Source organism: Helianthus annuus, chromosome 1, assembly GCF_002127325.2.
Source record: "Helianthus annuus cultivar XRQ/B chromosome 1, HanXRQr2.0-SUNRISE, whole genome shotgun sequence".
NCBI lineage: Eukaryota > Viridiplantae > Streptophyta > Magnoliopsida > Asterales > Asteraceae > Helianthus > Helianthus annuus.
This window is the reverse complement of record NC_035433.2, coordinates 6,687,577-6,707,719: the sequence shown is the minus strand read 5'-3', so window position 1 is coordinate 6,707,719 and position 20,143 is coordinate 6,687,577. Positions and strand designations below refer to the sequence as shown.

General features: G+C 34.4%; 2 protein-coding genes across 2 annotated transcripts; one reads left to right on the top strand and one right to left on the bottom strand.

Annotated features, from left to right (window-relative positions):
- Positions 1-1,413: 1,413 nt before the first annotated feature.
- LOC110943874 (sugar transporter ERD6-like 7) lies at positions 1,414-12,790 on the top strand. Its single transcript, XM_022185607.2, has 19 exons — positions 1,414-1,668; positions 3,800-3,955; positions 4,536-4,598; positions 5,267-5,356; positions 5,476-5,535; positions 5,633-5,698; positions 5,799-5,864; positions 6,377-6,452; positions 7,289-7,353; positions 8,430-8,522; positions 8,612-8,692; positions 8,815-8,899; positions 9,895-9,938; positions 10,005-10,067; positions 10,156-10,215; positions 10,301-10,354; positions 11,273-11,332; positions 11,595-11,709; positions 12,558-12,790. The coding sequence occupies exons 2-19, from the start codon at positions 3,818-3,820 to the stop codon at positions 12,674-12,676; spliced, it is 1,398 nt and encodes a 465-aa protein (XP_022041299.1). The 5' UTR covers positions 1,414-1,668; positions 3,800-3,817; the 3' UTR covers positions 12,677-12,790.
- A 608-nt stretch (positions 12,791-13,398) lies between these two features.
- LOC110943879 lies at positions 13,399-19,052 on the bottom strand. Its single transcript, XM_022185612.2, has 4 exons — positions 17,907-19,052; positions 14,651-14,858; positions 14,051-14,180; positions 13,399-13,954 (listed from the first exon to the last, which is right to left on the bottom strand). Exons 1-4 carry the CDS (start codon positions 18,824-18,826, stop codon positions 13,683-13,685), a joined length of 1,530 nt encoding a protein of 509 aa, XP_022041304.1. The 5' UTR covers positions 18,827-19,052; the 3' UTR covers positions 13,399-13,682.
- Positions 19,053-20,143: the final 1,091 nt, after the last annotated feature.

Sequence of the window (20,143 nt, the reverse complement as noted above, 5' to 3'; positions counted from 1 at the left end):
ACGAGTTTCATACGAACAAAATCGTTACCATACGATTTTTTAGTTGATTTTCTTTCTGTTATCTTTTAGTGTGTTTTTCTACATTTTCTTTTTATTCTTATCAGCAGTTCCATTCGCAACACGTTCGTAGTGATTTCAAAACACATGTAAAAACAGACTAAATAACAAAAGAAATTCGCCGCAACACGGCTAACTTCTTTCATAAAATCACATGATTTAACCGATTCAACCCTCTATATATTCATAAAATCACACATGATTTAACCAACTCATTTAGGTGTGGGCCATATGTCATGGCAGCCTCCATGGACGTCAATTTGTCCCCCTCCCCACTTCTTTTGGGATATGATTTAGAAAGGCATGAGCATGACATGACATGGTAAGGTGATTAAAATAATATATAATTATCATTACAGAATCATTGAAAGAATCTAGATCTAGAATAATATAGTATAAAAAATAAGGAGTACAAAGATTTTAAATATAAGTGGCATCGTTATCTCGAAGAGTAATATGTTTAGGATGTGTAACTATATAAACTACATGGTAGCTCAAATATAAATGTATAACTATATATCTAGAGTTATTTTAAACTTCTTTATTCGATTCGGGTTTAAAACTTTTAAAATTTCACTTAATTCCCATTCGGTTTTCAAATATTCGAACTCGAGTCAAGTGACCAAATTTGAATCAAATTCGAATATATGATCTTCAATTCAATTCGGATTCAAATTACACGTATATATACACACACATGGAAAAAAACCTTCTACATTTGGTCCAAACTCCAAAAGTCCTTATAATTTTTTTTTGTAGTAGTTTAAAAATAAAAAGTAAAATAATTTAGTATTTAGTGTGAAAATAAATTAAATCGAATTTGTTCGAATTCAAGTTTCAAATACGAATCGAATTTCGAATTTGGCATAAAATTTGAATACCAACTCGAATTAAATAAATCAATCTTAGTCAAATACGAATTCAGGTAAATGAAATAAATTTTGGAAATTTTTTATTTGATTAATTCTAAAATGCATTATTTAATTCGTTAAGAACTATCGTTATACAATACAAAGTGTTCCTTTTTTTAATATAATCCTTCTCTCTAGTCTGGTATGTTGTCACAAGAATCAGAACTAGGCTAACTTAGTTGGAGTATTAACTATTAAGTGTCACATTGTAGCTTATAAAGATATGTCTCACGAGGTATGGTTTTAGATTATTCTTTTCTCGTACTCATTGTGAAAAACACATAGTTTAAGAATGTATAATTAGTATATTATTTAATAGTCTATATTCTTATGTAAATCTTGCCCAACTTTTTTTTTAAGAATGTGAGTATATTCTTTTGTGAAATTCAATTATATATATATACATGTATGTATGTGTGTGTGGTATCCTATAAAACATGCATTATTTCATCAAGTTGACTTTTTCCTCACCATTCCTTCTTCAAATCTTCACCATTCCTTCTTCAAACAGTCTACAATTGTCTTTGCAATTCATCCCAACACACACAAACACAACACTCAAATCTGAGATCCAATCATTTCAACAAAATTTCATATTCTAATTCATGTACTTACATTTTCAACATAATCTTTGAGAAAAGAAGTAGTTGTTGCTCTGAATGATATCGATTTGAATCTCTTTAATTAAACGGAAACAAAGGTACGTCGAAACTCAAGAAATTAATTTGTGCTATAACTCCTTACCAATGTGCTTGCTTGTGTGTTTAAACATTTCAAGTTGAATTATATGTAGTAATGAAAGATAAAATATTTTAAACATTTCAAGTTGAATTATATGTTGTTCTTAAGGTATTATAAGCAATGTTTTGAAAACCGGACAGGCCGGTCCGACCGGGAACTGGAGGTCTGATCAGTCCTGTCCACCTTATCAAACCGGATTTAATCTTAATCCTCAATGGTTTAATAGCGTATCACATGCATGTTAAAATGTAGGGAACTTAACAGGAAAGCAAACCTAACCTATAAGATTAACTAATTCCAAATTTGGAAAAACCTAACATGTGTATCATGTGATATGAAAGCTGTATCCACCTAGCTTTGATATTGATAAGATAATATTACAAGTTGTAAGGAACATCACATCCCTATTTTGTAATAATGAAGCGAACTATTTGTATTATAAATCATTAGTTATATTCCTCTCGTTCTAAAATGGAACTTGTATTATTGTATATTGGGGTGCTAAACAGGTCGTGTTCATGGGTTAGCGGGTTTAATCCGACCTGAACCCGAAAATTTTAGACGAATCTGAACCAAACCCGAAAATCGTGTCATAAATATATGAACCCGAACCCAAACCCGATCCAAATATTCGCAGACTGACCTGAACCCGACCCGTTCAACCTAATTTTTTTTATTTTTTTTTCAGCAAATTAATATATTAAAATTAACATCTACTACAAAAAAACACAAATTCATATAATAAAATTATATTAAAACTATAAAGTCTTATGTCAATTTCCCTTTTAAGTTATAATTATAGCATAAAATATACACCCAATTTAATTTATGACATAAAACATATTGCAAAAAAATATAATATAATAGAAATGGGTTAAACGGGTCGATCCGCCAACCTGACCGGGTTAACACGAACCTGACCAATTTAGCTAAACGGGTTTGTGAGTTCAACCTGAAACTGACCCGAACCCGTATAGACTAAACCCAAACCCGCATATTTCGTGTTAGGTTTGTGTTGTGTTTTCAGACCGTGTCAAAAATTCACACTCCTAATAGTACATATTTGCAATGTCCCCAAGAGGTCACAAATTTTGGAATTACTGCGTTTAACTTTGAAGTTCTCCTTTTAATCATAGTCAAGCGTCGTATTACCCTTAATGGGTTGGCAATGTTATTAAACAAGGTCTCGGAGGCTGAGTAATAGCTACAAGGTAGGCTGCCGAGACGATCTTCTTTAACTTCGCCCAAATACTCAGAACCGATTAAACACAGTCAACCTTGACCATAATTGGATCTAGTTGGTTAACTCTGCTGAGTTTGAGTTAAAAAAAAACACAAAACACAATTTCTTTGTCTATCATATTAAAGAATTAATATTATTTTGCAAGAAATGAATATTAATTTTTGAAATACTTTACTATTTGAACATGTATTTTTTTATTTGTATTGAGATTCACGCATTTTGTTATAAAACTTATGATATTTGACATATATAATTTCTAAAATAAAACTAATTTCTTTACAATTTAACATGTTTGAGTACTTGCAACTCCCACGTCGACCGACCTGAGAGCACCTAGCGACTTTCGCAACCATGCGCGTTGGTGATATTTACAACATTTTCTTTATGGATGGTATTTAGACATTTTACTAATTGTCACACAAAGTAAAGAAAATAAACTTAGATTAATAATCTATGCTGAAATATTTGTATATTATTGAATGTCCAAAAGTATTACATCAAGCCCTTTTTATAGATAGTATAAATATGGCAAGTCAAGCTAAATTTTAAAAAGTGAAATTCAATCCCAACTTATGAATTAACTTTCTAAATAAATGTGTGAGTTACTCAAATCAAACATTCAAAGTTTTTACTATAAAATGGAGATAAGTAAACTCTTATTCAAATAATCAAGACAATGACATTAAGCTACATATAGTAAACTCTTGCAATTTTCATGGGAATATAAATTTGCTATTGACTTATTGTTCTACTTCAACATTTAATCTAAACATATTTGTAAGCATTTTACGGGTTCTTAATATAGTTTTCTTCGGTACTTAACGGATGCTAATATTATGCAAAACAGGCGATATACGCATAAAACATGGTTACAAAAGAGAACAAAGGCCAAGATGGTAGAGCTCCACTTATTGGTCAAGATGGAAGAAGAAAGGAGAATAATTATATGGTCTATCTTAGCACATTTGTTGCAGTATGTGGTTCATTTTCATTTGGAACAGGTGTAAGTGCTAAGTTGTTAAGTTCATCTAATTCAAATCCAAAAATTAAAAGAGAAAATTAGGAAAATAGCCAAGACCAAGGTTGAATTATGAAAATAGCCACCTCATGTGTCCTTGGAGTGGCGCATCACGGATTCAAATTCGCGGGATGCGTCTGGAAACAATGGGATGCGTCTTTGGAGCGAAACCCAATAGAAATTGGACATGTGGCGGCAGACTCCTCCAAGGGCTCTTCCAATGGGTCAGGCAGACTCTTCCAAAGGGTCAGGCCTGACGCCTTGGATCTCACACTCGGAGGAGTCTGCCTGACTCATTGGAGGAGTCTGCCTGACCCCTTGGAGGAGTCTGCCGCCACGTGTCCATCTTCTATTGGGTTTCGCTCCAAAGACGCATCCCATTGTTTCCAGACGCATCCTGCGCATTTGAATCCGTGATGCGCCACTCCAAGGACGCATGAGATGGCTATTTTCGTAAGTCAACCCTGGTCTTTCGCTATTTTCGTAATTTTCTCAAATTAAAAACCATTGTTGACTTTTATATCAGGTTACCAACACAAGTTTGACTATGGTTTTCACTTTTCAGGTTGGATATTCATCTCCTAGTGAGGCTGGCATCAAGAAAGATCTAAATCTAACAATAGCACAGGTTAGTTTGATCGGTAGCTAGCCCAAGTGCATTATAATTTTTGTGAAACATAGTTTTTAGAGCGACGAGACGACATCATACATACAGAGCATACCAACCAATATTATCCGTTTTGCCCAAAATGAGTAGCGTTATGTGTTTTGCTCAAAAGGGTCCATGCATATTGTCCGCATTGCCCCCAATGAGGTCACGACTTTGTTTGTGGTTGTCCAAGCAAGCTTAACTGTGAAATTCTCTTCTCATCCACAGCCAACGGTGTCACTATGGTTTTAAAAAACGCCTGAGGCGTGTACGTTGAGGCGAGGCGCCCAAAAAACGAGCCTGAGGCGCCTTAGGGGGTTATAATGTACGAGCGTCTCAAAGGGCTGAGGTGCTAAGAAAAGTTGCGCCTCAGGGGGTTTTGATGTTTTGGACTTTTTGTGTCAGTATCAAACATTTCATGTCTTTTTTATGTGTGTTTTTGATGAATTTGATGATGAAATTAGTTAGTATTTTATTTTTTATAAAATATATAATTTTTATATTTATTTTTTAATTCCGCCTCGTGAAGCGCGAAGGGAAAACGCCTCGAGGCATGATTCCGTACTTTTAAACCTTGCGTGTCACAATAATAAAAGATCAGTAACATAATCTAAAGTATTAACTAAATGATTCTGTTGTCTTTGTAGTATTCATTGTTTGGGTCCATACTGACATTTGGAGCGATGATCGGCGCCGTCGCAAGTGGGCCCATGGCTGATTTCTTCGGTCGAAAAGGAGTAAGTTGATACAAGAGTATAAACCATCAGCCACTGTCATTACAAACTCCCCCCCCCCCCCCCCCCCTCCCAAAAAAAAAAAAAAAAAAAACTGAATATTTCAATCCACATTCATACAGGCAATGAGAATATCTAGTATTTTCTGTATAGGAGGGTGGCTAGCAATTTACCTTGCTCAGGTATTTACCAATTTACTCTAAATGTTCATTAGAGTTTTAAACTCTCAAATTTATAATAAAAAAACTAACCAAATAATGTGCATTTTAATGATAACAGGGGCCTGTGCCTCTCGATACCGGAAGGTTAGCAACAGGATACGGAATGGGAGTATTTTCCTACGTGGTAGATCACTCGATATTACTAAACTCGTAGACTTCTACGTTTCGGTTTACACAGTAAATATACTATATAAATACTGAATAACTATGTTTTGTGTTGTAAGGTACCTGTGTTCATAGCCGAAATAGCACCCAAACAGTTAAGAGGATTGTTAACTGCAGCAAATCAGGTTATATTCGCGTTAATATTTGGATGAGTTAATTGCCATTTTAGTCCCTGTGGTTTGGGCCATTTTGCCAGTTTAGTCCAAAGGTTTCATTTTTAACATCTGGATCCAAAAAGGTTTCATCGTTGCCATTTTGGTCCAACTGACTTAACTCCATCCATATCTGTTAAGTCTGCCAAGGGCATTTTTGTCATTTCATTTTTCTTTTTATTAACCGTTTTTTCTTTATTGCTTTTTCTTTTAAATGAAATGACAAAAATGCCCTTGGCAGACTTAACAGATATGGATGGAGTAAAGTCAGTTGGACCAAAATGGCAACGATGAAACCTTTTTGGATCCAGATGTTAAAAATGAAACCATTGGACTAAACTGGCAAAATGGCCCAAACCACAGGGACTAAAATGGCAATTAACTCTATTTGGATTATATATATTGAGCATTAAAAAAGATAAGTGTGTGTATGAAACAGTGGGATATATTTGATATTTTTGAATGGTTTTAACTTACTTTTGCAGCTCTTGATCATCGCTGGAGTGTCGGTTTCGTTTGTAATAGGAACACTGCTACACTGGAGAACCATGGCTTTGGCAGGTTTTTGAAATTCGTTATAGCTACCGCTTTTTTATTTGCGTTTTCTCTCTAGTGGCATAGTTATTTCTTTCGAGTTGTATTCAAAATAAAATACTTTTTGATATATTACGATGCCGAAAAATACTTTATTTTGGATATGATTCAGTCTCCAGGATAATTTATACTGAAGAACTGTGTGTTTAGATATTTTAAAAAGAGTAAAATGCCATTTTCGCCCCTAAGGTTTGGCCGGTTTTGCGACTTTCGTCCAAAGGTTTGTTTTTCCGCATCTGAATCCAAAAGGTTTGAAATCTTGCCATTTTCATCCGGCTCGTTAACTCCATCCATTTTTCTCGGTTAAGTCCAGGGTATTTCCATCTTCTTTGTTAACTTAAAGGGTAATTCTGTCTTTTTCACTTTATGTACAAGCATTTAGAATAATGTACAAGTATTCAAAATACCATTACTAAATAAAAAATAATAATAATATAGGCAAAAAGACGAAAATACCCCTGACTTAATGGAGAAAAATCTAGACGGGGTTAACAAACCGGATGAAAATGGCAAGATTTCAAACCTGTTGGATCCAGATGCGGGAAAACAAATCTTTAGACAAAAGTCGCAAAACTCATCAAACCTCAAGGACGCAAATGACATTTTACTCTTTTAAAAATATTACATTAAACGATGAATTCGCTATCTCAAATAGCGAATTCAACTTTTCGATTTTCAAACTTTTGAATTCGCCATAAAAAGCCCTATTTCTGAAAAAATAAAACCCATAAAATAATTATAAATATAAAAAATAATACCATATTATGGCCATTTAACATTTTAACCTCTTGATTTGGTTGCAGGACTGATTCCTTGTGTTGTTTTACTTGTGGGCCTATCTTTAATACCCGAATCTCCTAGATGGCTGGTAAGGTCTTACGAAAAACTAGACGCGCTAATTTTAACCTTTAGATAAAAAGGGAACACGTCAAATGGGTCGAGTGGGTTGAAAGTCTAATATTAAGTGCATACAACCTCCTAAATCTTTTTATTTAGAAACTTAGATACTTGTTTGTAATGATAATGTTTAGATAATCTTAATTGACGCATTAGTTATTTATAAATTTTTAAAAAAGAACGTGGGACGACCCGTCCCAGCCTGACCCATTTTGACTCATACTAAACATGACCTGTTTAATCCTGACCCATTAGTCATTAGTTAATCTATTTTATTAACCGTTCGGTTTTTGGGTTAATTGGTTCGGTTTATTCTGTTATTTTGTCGGTTTTCGGTTCAGTTTGGTTTGGTTATCTTCGGTTAATAACCGAAGCCAACTTGGGCTAATGTTTTTTCTTAAAAATACATGTAATGCAGATATTAGTACAAAAAATAGAGGAAAAATTACAAGTTTTGTCCTTTATCTTAATACCACTTATCAGACGGTGTCCTTTTTAACGAATTTTGACAAATTTTGCCCTTTAGAAGGAATTTTGTTGCACGTTTTGTCCTTTAGGCTTAACCCAGTTAGATTTTCTTGTTAAATCTTGTCACCCAAGGGTATTTTAGTCTTTTTACCCACTTATTTCAAAAGTGTACCCTAAAATATTTTGTTTTATTCTTTTAAATAATATTAAATAAATGGGTAAAAAGACTAAAATACCCTTGGGTGACAAGATTTAACAAGAAAATATAATTGAGTTAAGCCTAAAGGACAAAACGTGCAACAAAATTCCTTATAAAGGGCAAAACTTTTCAAAATTCGTTAAAAAGGACACTGCCTGATAAGTGGTATTAAGATAAAGGACAAAACTTGTAATTTTTCCAAAAATAGATGTATAAATACATGAAATGGAAGTATAAATAAATGAAATGGTAGTATAAATACATATAGTGGTGGTATAAAACATGAAATAGAGGTATAAAAACTAGAAATTTATGAAAATATGAATGGTCCGGATCAGTTCGGTTCGGTTGATTTCGGTCAACCTACTGCATCAATGCAGGCTAAGATAGGAAAACAAGCAGAGTTTGATTTTGCGTTAAGGAAACTTCGCGGGACGGATGTTGATGTATCCGAAGAGGCAGCCGAAATCAAGGTTTGCCTTTCAATGCTCTAACTTTTTTTTCACAGTAACATTTTTTAATAAAAATATAAAAATTTATGAAATGTTGCAACTTTTTACAGGATTATATAGAAACACTAGACAAGCTCCCGAAAGCCAGACTATTCGATTTGTTCCAAACAAGATATTTGAAATCGGTTATCGTAAGTTTGTCATCTTGTTCAACATTCTTGTTACTGGATCTTTAAAATGACACTGAGGCATATGTTATGTCAAAGTTTAATGTTAACTTTTTTTTTTTTTTTTTTTTTTTTTCAATGAGAAGATAGGAGTTGGATTAATGATCTTTCAACAATTTGGAGGAATAAATGGTATCTGTTTTTACGCAAGCAGTATTTTTGCGTCTGCAGGTATGTATCTTGAATAATTTTCCAGAAATTTAACAACTAGAGGCGTCGGCTTCAACCCACTTAATTATAAACGGGTCAGTTCAGGTTACGGTTCCTCGCTAACGGGTCAAATGTGTCAAAAGTCGTCCAAAATGTATTTTTATCTAAAAGAAAAATTCCTGTTAAATAATATAATTTTATAACATCATACCTGACTAGTAATTATTTAAGGAGTAAAATGTCATTTTTGTCCCTGAGGTTTGGCTAATTTTGCGACTTTCATCCAAAGGTTTGTTTTTCCGCATCTGGATCCAAAAAGGTTTGAAATCTTGCTATTGTCATCCGGCTCGTTAACTCCATCCACTTTTCTCCAGTAAGTCAGAGGGTATTTCCGTCCTTTTTTGTTGACTTAAAGGGCAATATGGTCTTTTTCATGGGATTTGGTCTTTTTCAGGGGGATTCGGTCGTTTTACATACAGTGAAAAAGACCGAATTGCCCTTTAAGTTAACAAAAAAGACGGAAATACCCTTGACTTAACGGAGAAAAATGGATGGAGTTAACGAGCCGGATGAACATGGCAAGATTTCAAACCTTTTGGATCCCAGATGCGGAAAAACAAACCTTTGGACAAAAGTCGCAAAACTAGCCAAACCTCAGGGCGAAAATAGCATTTTACTCTTGTTTAAATATAATCAGTAATTTTCGACAAAAGTGTTCCACGCCAACCTGACCCGTTTCCACTCGTACAAAAACTTGCTTGTTTTGATACGTTACTTGATCCGTCCATTTTGCTTCTTTTGTAGCCTACAAAAAAAAAAATTATCATTATAGCATCCCTGGATATTCCTTTTGTTATGTTATGTTACCGAATACCTGACTGAAAATCGAAAACTCTATACGCGCCACAAAATTATAGCATATTAAATTAAACATAGTAACCATGTGCACAGCACCAAACGACTATATAGATACAACCTTATGTAACACTTTCAATACATTTGATATATACTTTCAGGTTTTGCAGCTGATATTGGTACAATAACCTATGCTGTTCTTCAGGTACTATCATGTTAAGTTCAAAAAAAAAAAAAAAAAATATCTATTTTAATGAAAATTGTTTTTCAGGTTGTGGTTACCACCTTAAACGCGCTATTCATCGACAAAGCCGGTAGAAAGCCACTGTTACTGGTAACCAACAACACACTATATAATAGTCTTTTAGTAGTTCATTAATCAATACCAGGCTACCAGCCTTAAATCACATGTGTATTTCAAGGTTTCCGTGACAGGGATGGCTTTGGGCTGTTTATTAGCAGCCGCTTCATTTTACATGAAGGTAACCATCAAACACTAAACGTTTATATTGTTTTTTTATATAACGATAATGAAACGAATCATTTGGCAATCTTCTTGTGTTCCAGACTTATCAAATAGCTCTAGCGGCAGCACCTGCGCTAGCTGTAACCGGCATACTGGTAAACATATACACACATATATATATATACAGTGAAAGTTTTAAATACAAAAGGCTCTTAACGTGCAAGGGTACGCGGCCACCAAAATAACGTGCGTGTTTTAAAAATGAACATGCGTAATTTATTCGTGCACGTCGCACGTTAAGGGATTATTGTACGTAGGGCTGTAAACGAACCGAACGTTCAGTGAACCGTTCAGCGGGAAGTTCGTTCGATTAGATTAACGAACGAACACGGACAAAAAAATTCGTTGGTTAGCTTAGCGAACGAACACGAACACAGGTCTCATTCGTTCGACTGCGTTCGTGAACGTGAACGTTCGGTAATATGTTCGTTTGATTATATTAAAAAAAAATAATAAATAATAAACCTTTTATCTAAACATGTTGAAAACTTGAAACCCTATTTTTTTCTAAGTTAGCTAAAATTTGGACATTCTAAGACATTTTTAGGGATAATTATGTCTAAGTTAGTTAAACTTTATTCATCTTTGGTGCTGTGGTAGACTTCTTGTGTTTTGATTTATCATTTGATGGTTGTATTTAACTACTTATATCCAATGTTTAAGGATAACAATGTTTTCATTTTTTTATTTCAAGTTAAATGTTCGTATGCGTTAATTTTATTTGCTTGCGTTCATTTGTATTCGAGACCACTGTTCATGAACTGTTCGTGAACAATTGAATTTCCTTAACGAACGAACACGAACATAAACTTATGTTCGGTATGCGTTCGTGAACAGTTCGCGAACATGTTAATTTCCTTAATGAACGAACATGAACATGGCCTTGTTCGTGTTCGTTCGGTTCGTTTACAGCCCACGTTAAACTTCCCCTATATATATACGTACACATCTCTTACAAAATTTATACTTTTAACATAAAAAATGGATTCTGAAATCATTTTCCTCTTACACAGTTGTATATAGCAGGATTCTCATTAGGAATGGGAGCGGTTCCATGGGTCATAATGTCCGAGGTATATAAATGTATTAACATCAACACGAGTTCAACTTTTTTTATTAAACAACAGGTCGATTCAGGTTATGTTTTTATCTCTAACGGTCAAACGGGTAAATTTAAAAGCAAAAAGTCATCCGAAAGTATAAAAGGTCCACCGACCCGAATCCACCCTTTCAGTCCGTACCAAAAGTACCCGTTTGACCCATTTACCGACCGTTACTCAAACATGTTACACCTCAGACACTTGATAATTTGATGAGTGTATATGTTGTATCTAGATATTCCCCATTAACATCAAGGGCACTGCTGGTGGGCTTGTGACATTAGTAAATTGGGCCGGTGCATGGGCTGTTTCCTACACTTTCAATTTTCTCTTAACATGGAGTTCCTATGGTAAGCATATTGTGTTAATTATGTCTTGTTTTAAAAAGAGTAAGATGCTATTTTCGTCCCACGGGTTTGGCCAGTTTTACGACTTTCATCCGAAGGTTTGTTTTCCAGCTTCGGGGCTGTTTGTTTAGCTCTTAATGGGGCTCTTAATGGTTCAGACCTCTTACTCGTTCAGTAGTTAATGGTTCAGACTGTTTGTTTCGTAAACAAATGTCTGAATGGTTCAGACATTTGCCTCTGAATGGTTAAGCATTATACTAAGTCTGAATGGTTAAGACCTCTAATCTGAAATGGTCAGACATTTGCCTTTGAACGTTTAAGCATTATACTGGCTTATAATGGTTCAGACCTCTTACTGGTTTAACACTTAGTGGTTCAGATCTCTTACTGGTTCAGCACTTAATCATTCTGATGTTGCCAAACAACCCCTTCTTCTAGATCCAAAAGGTTTAAAATCTTGCCATTTTCATCCGGCTCGTTAACTCCGTCCATTTTTCTCCGTTAAGTCAAGGGTAATTTCATCTTTTTTGTTAACTTAAAGGGTAATTCGGGTCTTTTGAATACTTGTACATTATGCTAAATGCTTGTACATAAAGTGAAAAAGACCGAATTGCCCTTTAAGTTAAGAAAAAAGACGGAAATACCCCTGACTTAACGGAGGAAAATGGATGGAGTTAACGAGCCGAATGAAAATGGCAAGATTTCAAACCTTTTGGATCCAGATGCTGAAAAACAAACCTTTGGACGAAAGTCGCAAAACTGGCTAAACCTCAGGGACGAAAATGACATTTTACTCTTTAAAAAAAGTATAGTTATGGATATTAACATAATAATATGGTATGTTGTTTCAGGCACTTTCCTCCTTTATGCAGCAGTAAATGTAGCTTGTATTGTATTTGTGATAAATTTGGTGCCTGAAACAAAAGGAAAAACTTTGGAAGAGATACAAGCTGCCATAAATCATCACTGACACAAACGTCGCACGTTACAAGTTCGTTATATTATAACATTACATTCTTGAACGAGTATCAAATCGACTTATAATAAATCGATAATCATTTCTACTATGTGTGTTGTGTTTGAATTGCTTTGAAGTCTACATGTACGAAGCATTCGACACGTAGATAAAAAGGGGTAGGTTTTAGACCTGTCAAAAGGTCAAAACGCTAATTTGCATGAGTCGGATTAAGCTGACCCAAAACACTCGTCGTACAAAATTTTATTTTCTATTGATAGTTTATGCGTCAATTCTAATAACAATCTAAATTTATATAAAAGGTTTAATGCATTTGGGGAAGGTTCAAATGAAAACCACTAGTTATTGTGAAAACTCGAAAACTAATTAAAAAAACCAAAAAACATACCAATTTTTTTTTTTTTTTTTTGCATACCTATTTTCGCCACTTTTTATATATAAAAAAATTTTTCAAAAAAAAAAAAAAAAATTGTAGTGCACATGTGTATGTGTAGTATTACACATGTGTACTACAAATTTTTTTTTTTTGAAAAAAAGTTTTTTTTATATAAAAAAACCTGTGATTTTTATAAAAAAAAACTGAATAAAAAAGAAAAAAAATTGTATGTTTTTTAGGCTTTTTTTAGTTAGTTTTCGAGTTTTCACAATAAAAGTGGTTTTCATTTGAACCATCCCCTAATGCATTTAATATACATTTTGGACGACTTTCGACTAAATTCAAGAAACAAAATCACAATACTTACAATAAAAAGCTAAACAAATATATAAATTTTTACATTGGTAAGATACTCTCAAGCTTCCTCTCAACAAACACAAAACTCATTCCAATCAAAACAAAAAAAAAAAGAAAAGAAAAAAAAAGGAAAGAATAGACGTATACGTATATATAAAGTTGGGCGTGTTCAAATGAGAATCACTAAATAACTAGGAACCGCCTATTTATTCAAAAATTCTCATCTGAACCCTCTTCTATATAAAGTTAATCATCTCTATATCGCTACTATCTATCTAAAGTTTGCATTTTCCATGCCCCTTTTGATGAATTAGAATTTGTTATCTTCACAACTTTTTGTTTAGGATGTCGATGTCTTCTAACGTACGGTTGTTGAATCGGTTCATCTACCTTTGTTACTTCAACTTTGACTATGTGATGGTCAGAAGTTCCTTTAGATGATAAAACCATATATGATCCGGGAACAAACTTGTAAGGTGAATCGGGTGACACCAATATATAATCTACTCTAGTACCGTATTTGCATGTACCCTGCACATCTGCGTTAAATAAATAAACTTGTTATTTTTAAGGTTTATGCAAGAAACAAGAACCATAATCGTTGTGAAACGTAGAACGAGTGTTTGTGTTCATACTTTGGCCTTTAGCGATAATGACTACAGATTCACATTCGCCTGCAAAATCCTTAGCATCGGTGTACTGTTTGCTCTTTAAGTACTTCATCACTTCAACTTTTGGTGTCGGTTTTCCCATTTCTTCATAGTACTAAAAGAACATGTTCGGATCATATATAACGCATTAGTTATTTTTAAACAAAATTTAATAGACAAGAAGTGTTTGTCGGTCAACCCGATCCAACACGGCTCATTTGACCCGATGAGTGGATTTTTATTTAGAGTAAAGTACACAGATGGTCCCTGTGGTTTACCTAAATTTTGGATTTGGTCCCTAGCTTTTCAAAAGTACACAGATGGCCCTGTGCTTTGCATTTTGTAACGCATTTAGTCTCCAGCTTTTTCCAAAGGTACATGGATGGTCCCTATGATTTGCACTTTGTAACGCATTTAGTCCCTGACTCGGATATGCTAAAACCTTTAGATTTGTGGGCTATGGACTAAATGCGTTACAAAGTGCAAACCACAGGGACTATCCATGTACTTTTAAAAAGCTAGGGACCAAATCCAAAATTTTGGAAAACGACATGGACCATTCCTGTACTTTACACTTTTATTTACCTTAACAATGTCGGTCCATCTTTCGGACGAATAGTCTGTTTCATCAAGAGAGTTGATACCTCCGGCTAAGATGTGTGGTCTCTCATTAGATTCGATGATTGCATTTATTTGCTTCATTCGCCAATTTTCATCAAGATGATCAAGAAGGGTACAATGAAAATCAACTTCTCCGGTTTGTGGAACATCAATTGTCGCCTTTAAAACGTTCCTGCATTCGTGTTAAGAAACTGTTAAATTACTCGCTTTATCTTAAAAAAAAAAAAAAAAAAAAAAAAAAAAAAAAAAAAAAAACTACATACTCCAATATAGTTATGAGTTTATTTGAGTTGTGATTCATCTTTAACCAGCCATATGGGAAAAGTTTAAAAAATGACTAAAAGAAAAGGGTCGAACGGGTCAAAACTTGAAAGTCACCTAAGGCATGGTCTTGACTTATAATGCATACAACCTCCTGAATCATATAAATCACGTTCGTTGTTTATAAAACTAAAAAAAAATTAACTGGACCACAAGGCCCGATCCGGACTAAAAAAAATTAACTTGCACGTGTTAGCATAACATCAAACTAGTGTACATTTACGTTAAACGTCACCATCCGAAATATTTTTAATAAAAGTTCATAGACGGTTGTGTTTATCGATCCCAGTAGGCCTAAATGAGTATCATTAACAAAAGTCTAACCACTAACAGACTCCGTTTATTCGGTAATTATCATACCAAACCCGAAACTAAATCGATCAAGAATTTCCAACCACAAAAAAAAAAAAAAACCATGGACCACCAGAAAAACACTGTCATTACTAAGAACACTTCAAATTTCAGCATCAGACTGTGCATAAAACAAATGACATTCATACAAAAATGGAAAATGATTGGACACTTTCCTACATAGAATTATTGGTCCAAATTAAAGTTTAAAAAATGCATTTTTAGTAGTAGTAGTAGTTGAACCTTTTCTTTACCTTTTTTGCATACAGCTGTTCCCAAACATTATACCAAACAGCACTAATATTCAACTTGTTTTTTTTTTAACGTCCAATATAAGAATCGTCGGGTACTCTGTACGCGACACCCATTGGCCGAAAGGTAGCCCGTTACAGCCCAACCTGCACGCACGGAGCCCCTAGCCCACCATGCCACCAGTTCCGGGGAAAACCCGACCCTGGATCCAGTGGCGGATCTAGGATTCACGCCAAGCCGTAACGTTTTATAAATAAGCCGTAACAAAATCGAAGAAACATCAAATTTTTCCAAAATTTACACTAAAAACGTCAAATTTTTCCGAGCCAAGCCGTAGCGGAGGTTACCCCCCGGTAACCTCTAGGTCCGCCCCTGCCTGGATCCGCCCGAGGGCACGACAATGCAGAGCCGTTAAAACCCGGGTGGATCGAGAATCGAACTCGAGACCTTTCAGTCAGGAGTCTTCCTTCGTTTCCATAACCACTGAGCCAAAGCCCGAGGTTTAATATTCAACTTGTTATTTGGGTAAAATGAAATATTGAGTAGAAAACTGTAAAAGTTAGGTGTGACAGAAAGATTGGTTTCTAATTTTTGTAAGTATCAAGAAAACAACCCCACCATACCCCACCCCATCCTAAATGCAAAGAATTTAAAACCCTTCATCCCTATGTTACACATTCATTTTATGGGTCCCACTTGATTTTATGGAATTTGTATTTTGTATCTTTAAAGAGGTAGTAAAATGGACGGATTAGACTGGTTGAATAACGAAATAATACGATTTAAGTAAAATTAAGTAGACCCGTCGATATATTTTTATTTTATAAATAATATAAATATTAAGTAGAGTAAAGTACATAGATGGTCCCTATGGTTGATCAAAATTTTGGATTTGGTCCCTAGCTTTCCAAAAGTACACAGATGGTCCCTGTGGTTTACACTTTGTAACGCATTTAGTCCCTAACTTGGACATGCTAAAAACTTTAGATTTGTTGGCTGCGACTAAACACGTTACAAAGTGTAAACCACAGGGACCATCCGTGTACTTTTGGAAAGCCAGGGACCAAATCCAAAATTTTGATAAACCATAGGCACCATCCGTGTACTTTACTCTATATAATATTTATATTATTTATAAACTAAAAAATTAAAATATATATTCACGGGTCTACTTAATTTGACTTAACTCATTTCGTTATTCAACCAGTCTGATCCGTCCATTTTACTATTGCTTAAGGATATGAATACAAATTCCATAAAATCAAAGGGACCCACAAAATAAATGTGTAACATAGGGACCCACAAAATGAATGTATAATCTAAGTTAGTTTATTTTCACATAATGAAATTGCATTTTAACTTATATTATTATCTTTTTGAAGTACTAAAACTATGTGAAGGATCCATTTATGGCTTTTCACAATTACTATACTATATTGTACCATATGCCCTTTCTTTGTGGAATTCTAATGCCATTTGCTTCTTTGAAAATGAGGTGTCATGGGGTCCCCTCCCCAAGATAGAACCCATGACTTAAACAAAACATTTATTTCTCTTTCTTGTTTTAGACACAACTAATACTAGTAAAAAAAAACAAGATTATTGATTTAAAAAATATTAATCCAAACTAGAAACCATGCAGTATTAAAGAATCTTGCTTTGATTTAATGTGTATCTTTTTAAAGATTTTGTACCATATTGAATAATCGGAATCAGATAATCAGTTGTAGTAAACACATGGTACAAAAGATAATGTATAAACACACTTTTATTGTTTAAAGTTGTATTAAAAAGATAGATTTTAGAGAAGTTATACTCGTAATACTTGGGGGCTGTTTGGCAACATCTGAATGGTTAAGTGTTAAACCAGTAAGAGGAGTAAGAGGTCTGAACCATTAAGTGCTGAACCAGTAAGAGATCTGAACCATTAAGAGCCTGTATAATGTTTAACCGTTCAGAGGCAAATGTCTGACCAATTCAGATTAGAGGTCTTAACCATTCAGACTCTGTATAAATCTTAACCATTCAGAGGCAAATGTCTGAACCATTCAGACATCTGCTCGTGAAACAAACAGTCTGAACCATTAAGTACTGAACCAGTAGGATGTCTGAACCATTAAGAGCCTCATTAAGAGGTAAACAAACATCCCGTTAGTTTTTTTAATAGTAGGATCACACTAATTATTCAAAAATGATATGAACAACAAAAGTTGAAAACTAACCATTCTGATATAGTTTCAATTAACCAAACATCTAAAAACTACTAAATTGAACAAAGGGTGAATGAAACTCAAACCTGAAATCCGAATCATCGAAAATCTTCTGAACTTTCGATCTTTTAATCGGCCATTTTGACAAAACCGCGTTACCATATTCGGGTGCCCAACTCTCAGCAAAAACATAATTCATACCCAAAGCAGCAGCCAAATCAGATAAAGGTTTCATATCTTTTTCCTCTTCAGCTTTCACATCTTGTAAAGCCAAAATATCAGCATCCAATTCTCTCAAAACCTCAACAACAGTCTTGGTTGACCTATAACTCCCCCTTTGACTTTCAAACTCTCTTGCAGAAAAACTATTCTGTGATCTCAAAACACCTTTTCCTTTCAAAATCCTACTTATACCCTTGGAACCACCACTTTTCGAATCCGGGTCGGGTTCATTTTCGTCCGTAACAAAGCTCAACTGCCCGCTTCGCTTCAACGAGATCTCATTATCCGGTAAATTAATCGATACCCTTAACTTTGACTTTGCAAATTTCTGCTGTTTAGTCAACATTTCTGAACTACTCATTGAACTTGAATGTAAAGGTGATTGCTTTAATATACTTTTAGGCCTATCAACCATAGATTTTGACCTTGAATTAACATAAGACACTGTAGAATTAAAAACTACCTTTGGGTCATCTTGATTATGTTGATCATCTTCTAAAAGGTCAAAGCTTTGACCTTTTTTGGTCAACTCTGGGACTGCAGGAGCCATGGAGAACAAAGCAGCATTAAAAGTTGCAATTCTGATTGGATTTTGTGATTTTGGGATACCCAAATGGTTATTTGGGTGAATTGTGGCTGACCCATTTGAGTTTAGTGAATCTTGATTTCTAGAATTTGATCTTCCGAATCTTTTGATGATAACTTTAGGCTTTGAACGGCGGCGCACCGGCCACCGGAGCTTTGAGCAGAGTCGCCGGAGGTTTTTGTTGAAAATGTTGAGCATTTTGAGGGTTTGGGGTCCTGTTTTTGGAAGTTGTGATCAAGAAAGTTTGAAACTTTGGTGGGATTCAAGATTCAAGAAGCGATTTTGAAGGGTTTATGGAGTGTTTTGAGTGGGGATTTTAGTAAGGTTTTGTTTAATAGTTTGTTTGTTTGTTTGTTTGTGGTGGGAAGTTTATAACAACCGAGTCTCATGGGAACAAGCTGGCTGACATTTGGCCATAATTCAAAGGGTGCTCTTTCAAGTATGAACTTCTTTTATTTATTTTTTAATTATTTATTTATTATTATTTTTTTAATCGATGCTATGTAAAATTAAGAGGCGATTGAGAAATTGTATCCTAGTTTTCTTATTCAATATTGTAGTTTAGTGGTAATGGTAATATGAGATTGGTATAGTACTCGTACATGTACTGAAAATACTGGTATTGAATTTGAATAAAACTGAGTATCAAATATTGTACTGAATATATTGGTATGGTACGGGTATTTTGGTACAGTACCTGTTTGGTACTATTTTGTTTTTATTTTATTTTTTGAGCACTTGTACGGGTACTAAATAGGTAAAATCGGCATGAGTACCAACACAATATGAGTACTAAATAGATAAAATCGATACGAGTACCAATATGATACGGTATCAAATAGGTAAAATTGATGCGAGTACCATAAATACCATAATATGAAATAAAATGTAATATAAAAAAACTTTTAAAGTTCTATATAAAATTTGGTACCAATACCTGTTTTTACCCGTGCCCGTACCAATGGTGGAAGTACTGGATACCAAAATCAATAAAACTGGGTTCCAATAAATGTACCGAATACCTAAAATCGGTACGAGTACAAATATGGGTACAGGTACGAGTAAATTGTATAGAGGAAAGTATTTGTTTTTGGAAGAGTATATGTAGTTAATTCACACTCCTCGGTGTTACTACGCCCACGTCAGAGCTACAACTACCAACCCTCACCTTGCCCTCTCACGCGTACCAAGTTAACACCCAGCCTCTTCACGCCCATTAACATGGTGACATTTCTTGGACACGCCTCCCAACTCTTGCAAATTAAAGTGGTCCCACGCCAGGGATGATGGCCATGGGCGTTAGCCTACGACGCTAAGATAGAGGGGTGAAGTCTCATGTTAGACAAATATGGAGATTTGAAGTAGATTAGAGGGTGTGTAAGTTAAGTTGGTAAAAGAAATTTGCTTATTCGTTCTTTTAAAACATTTCAACTTTAATTCAGAACCTTCATTTTCTTTAGAATAATCAACTAAATAACTTTAAGTACATTAAAAAAGTTTATATGTTTAAAACTA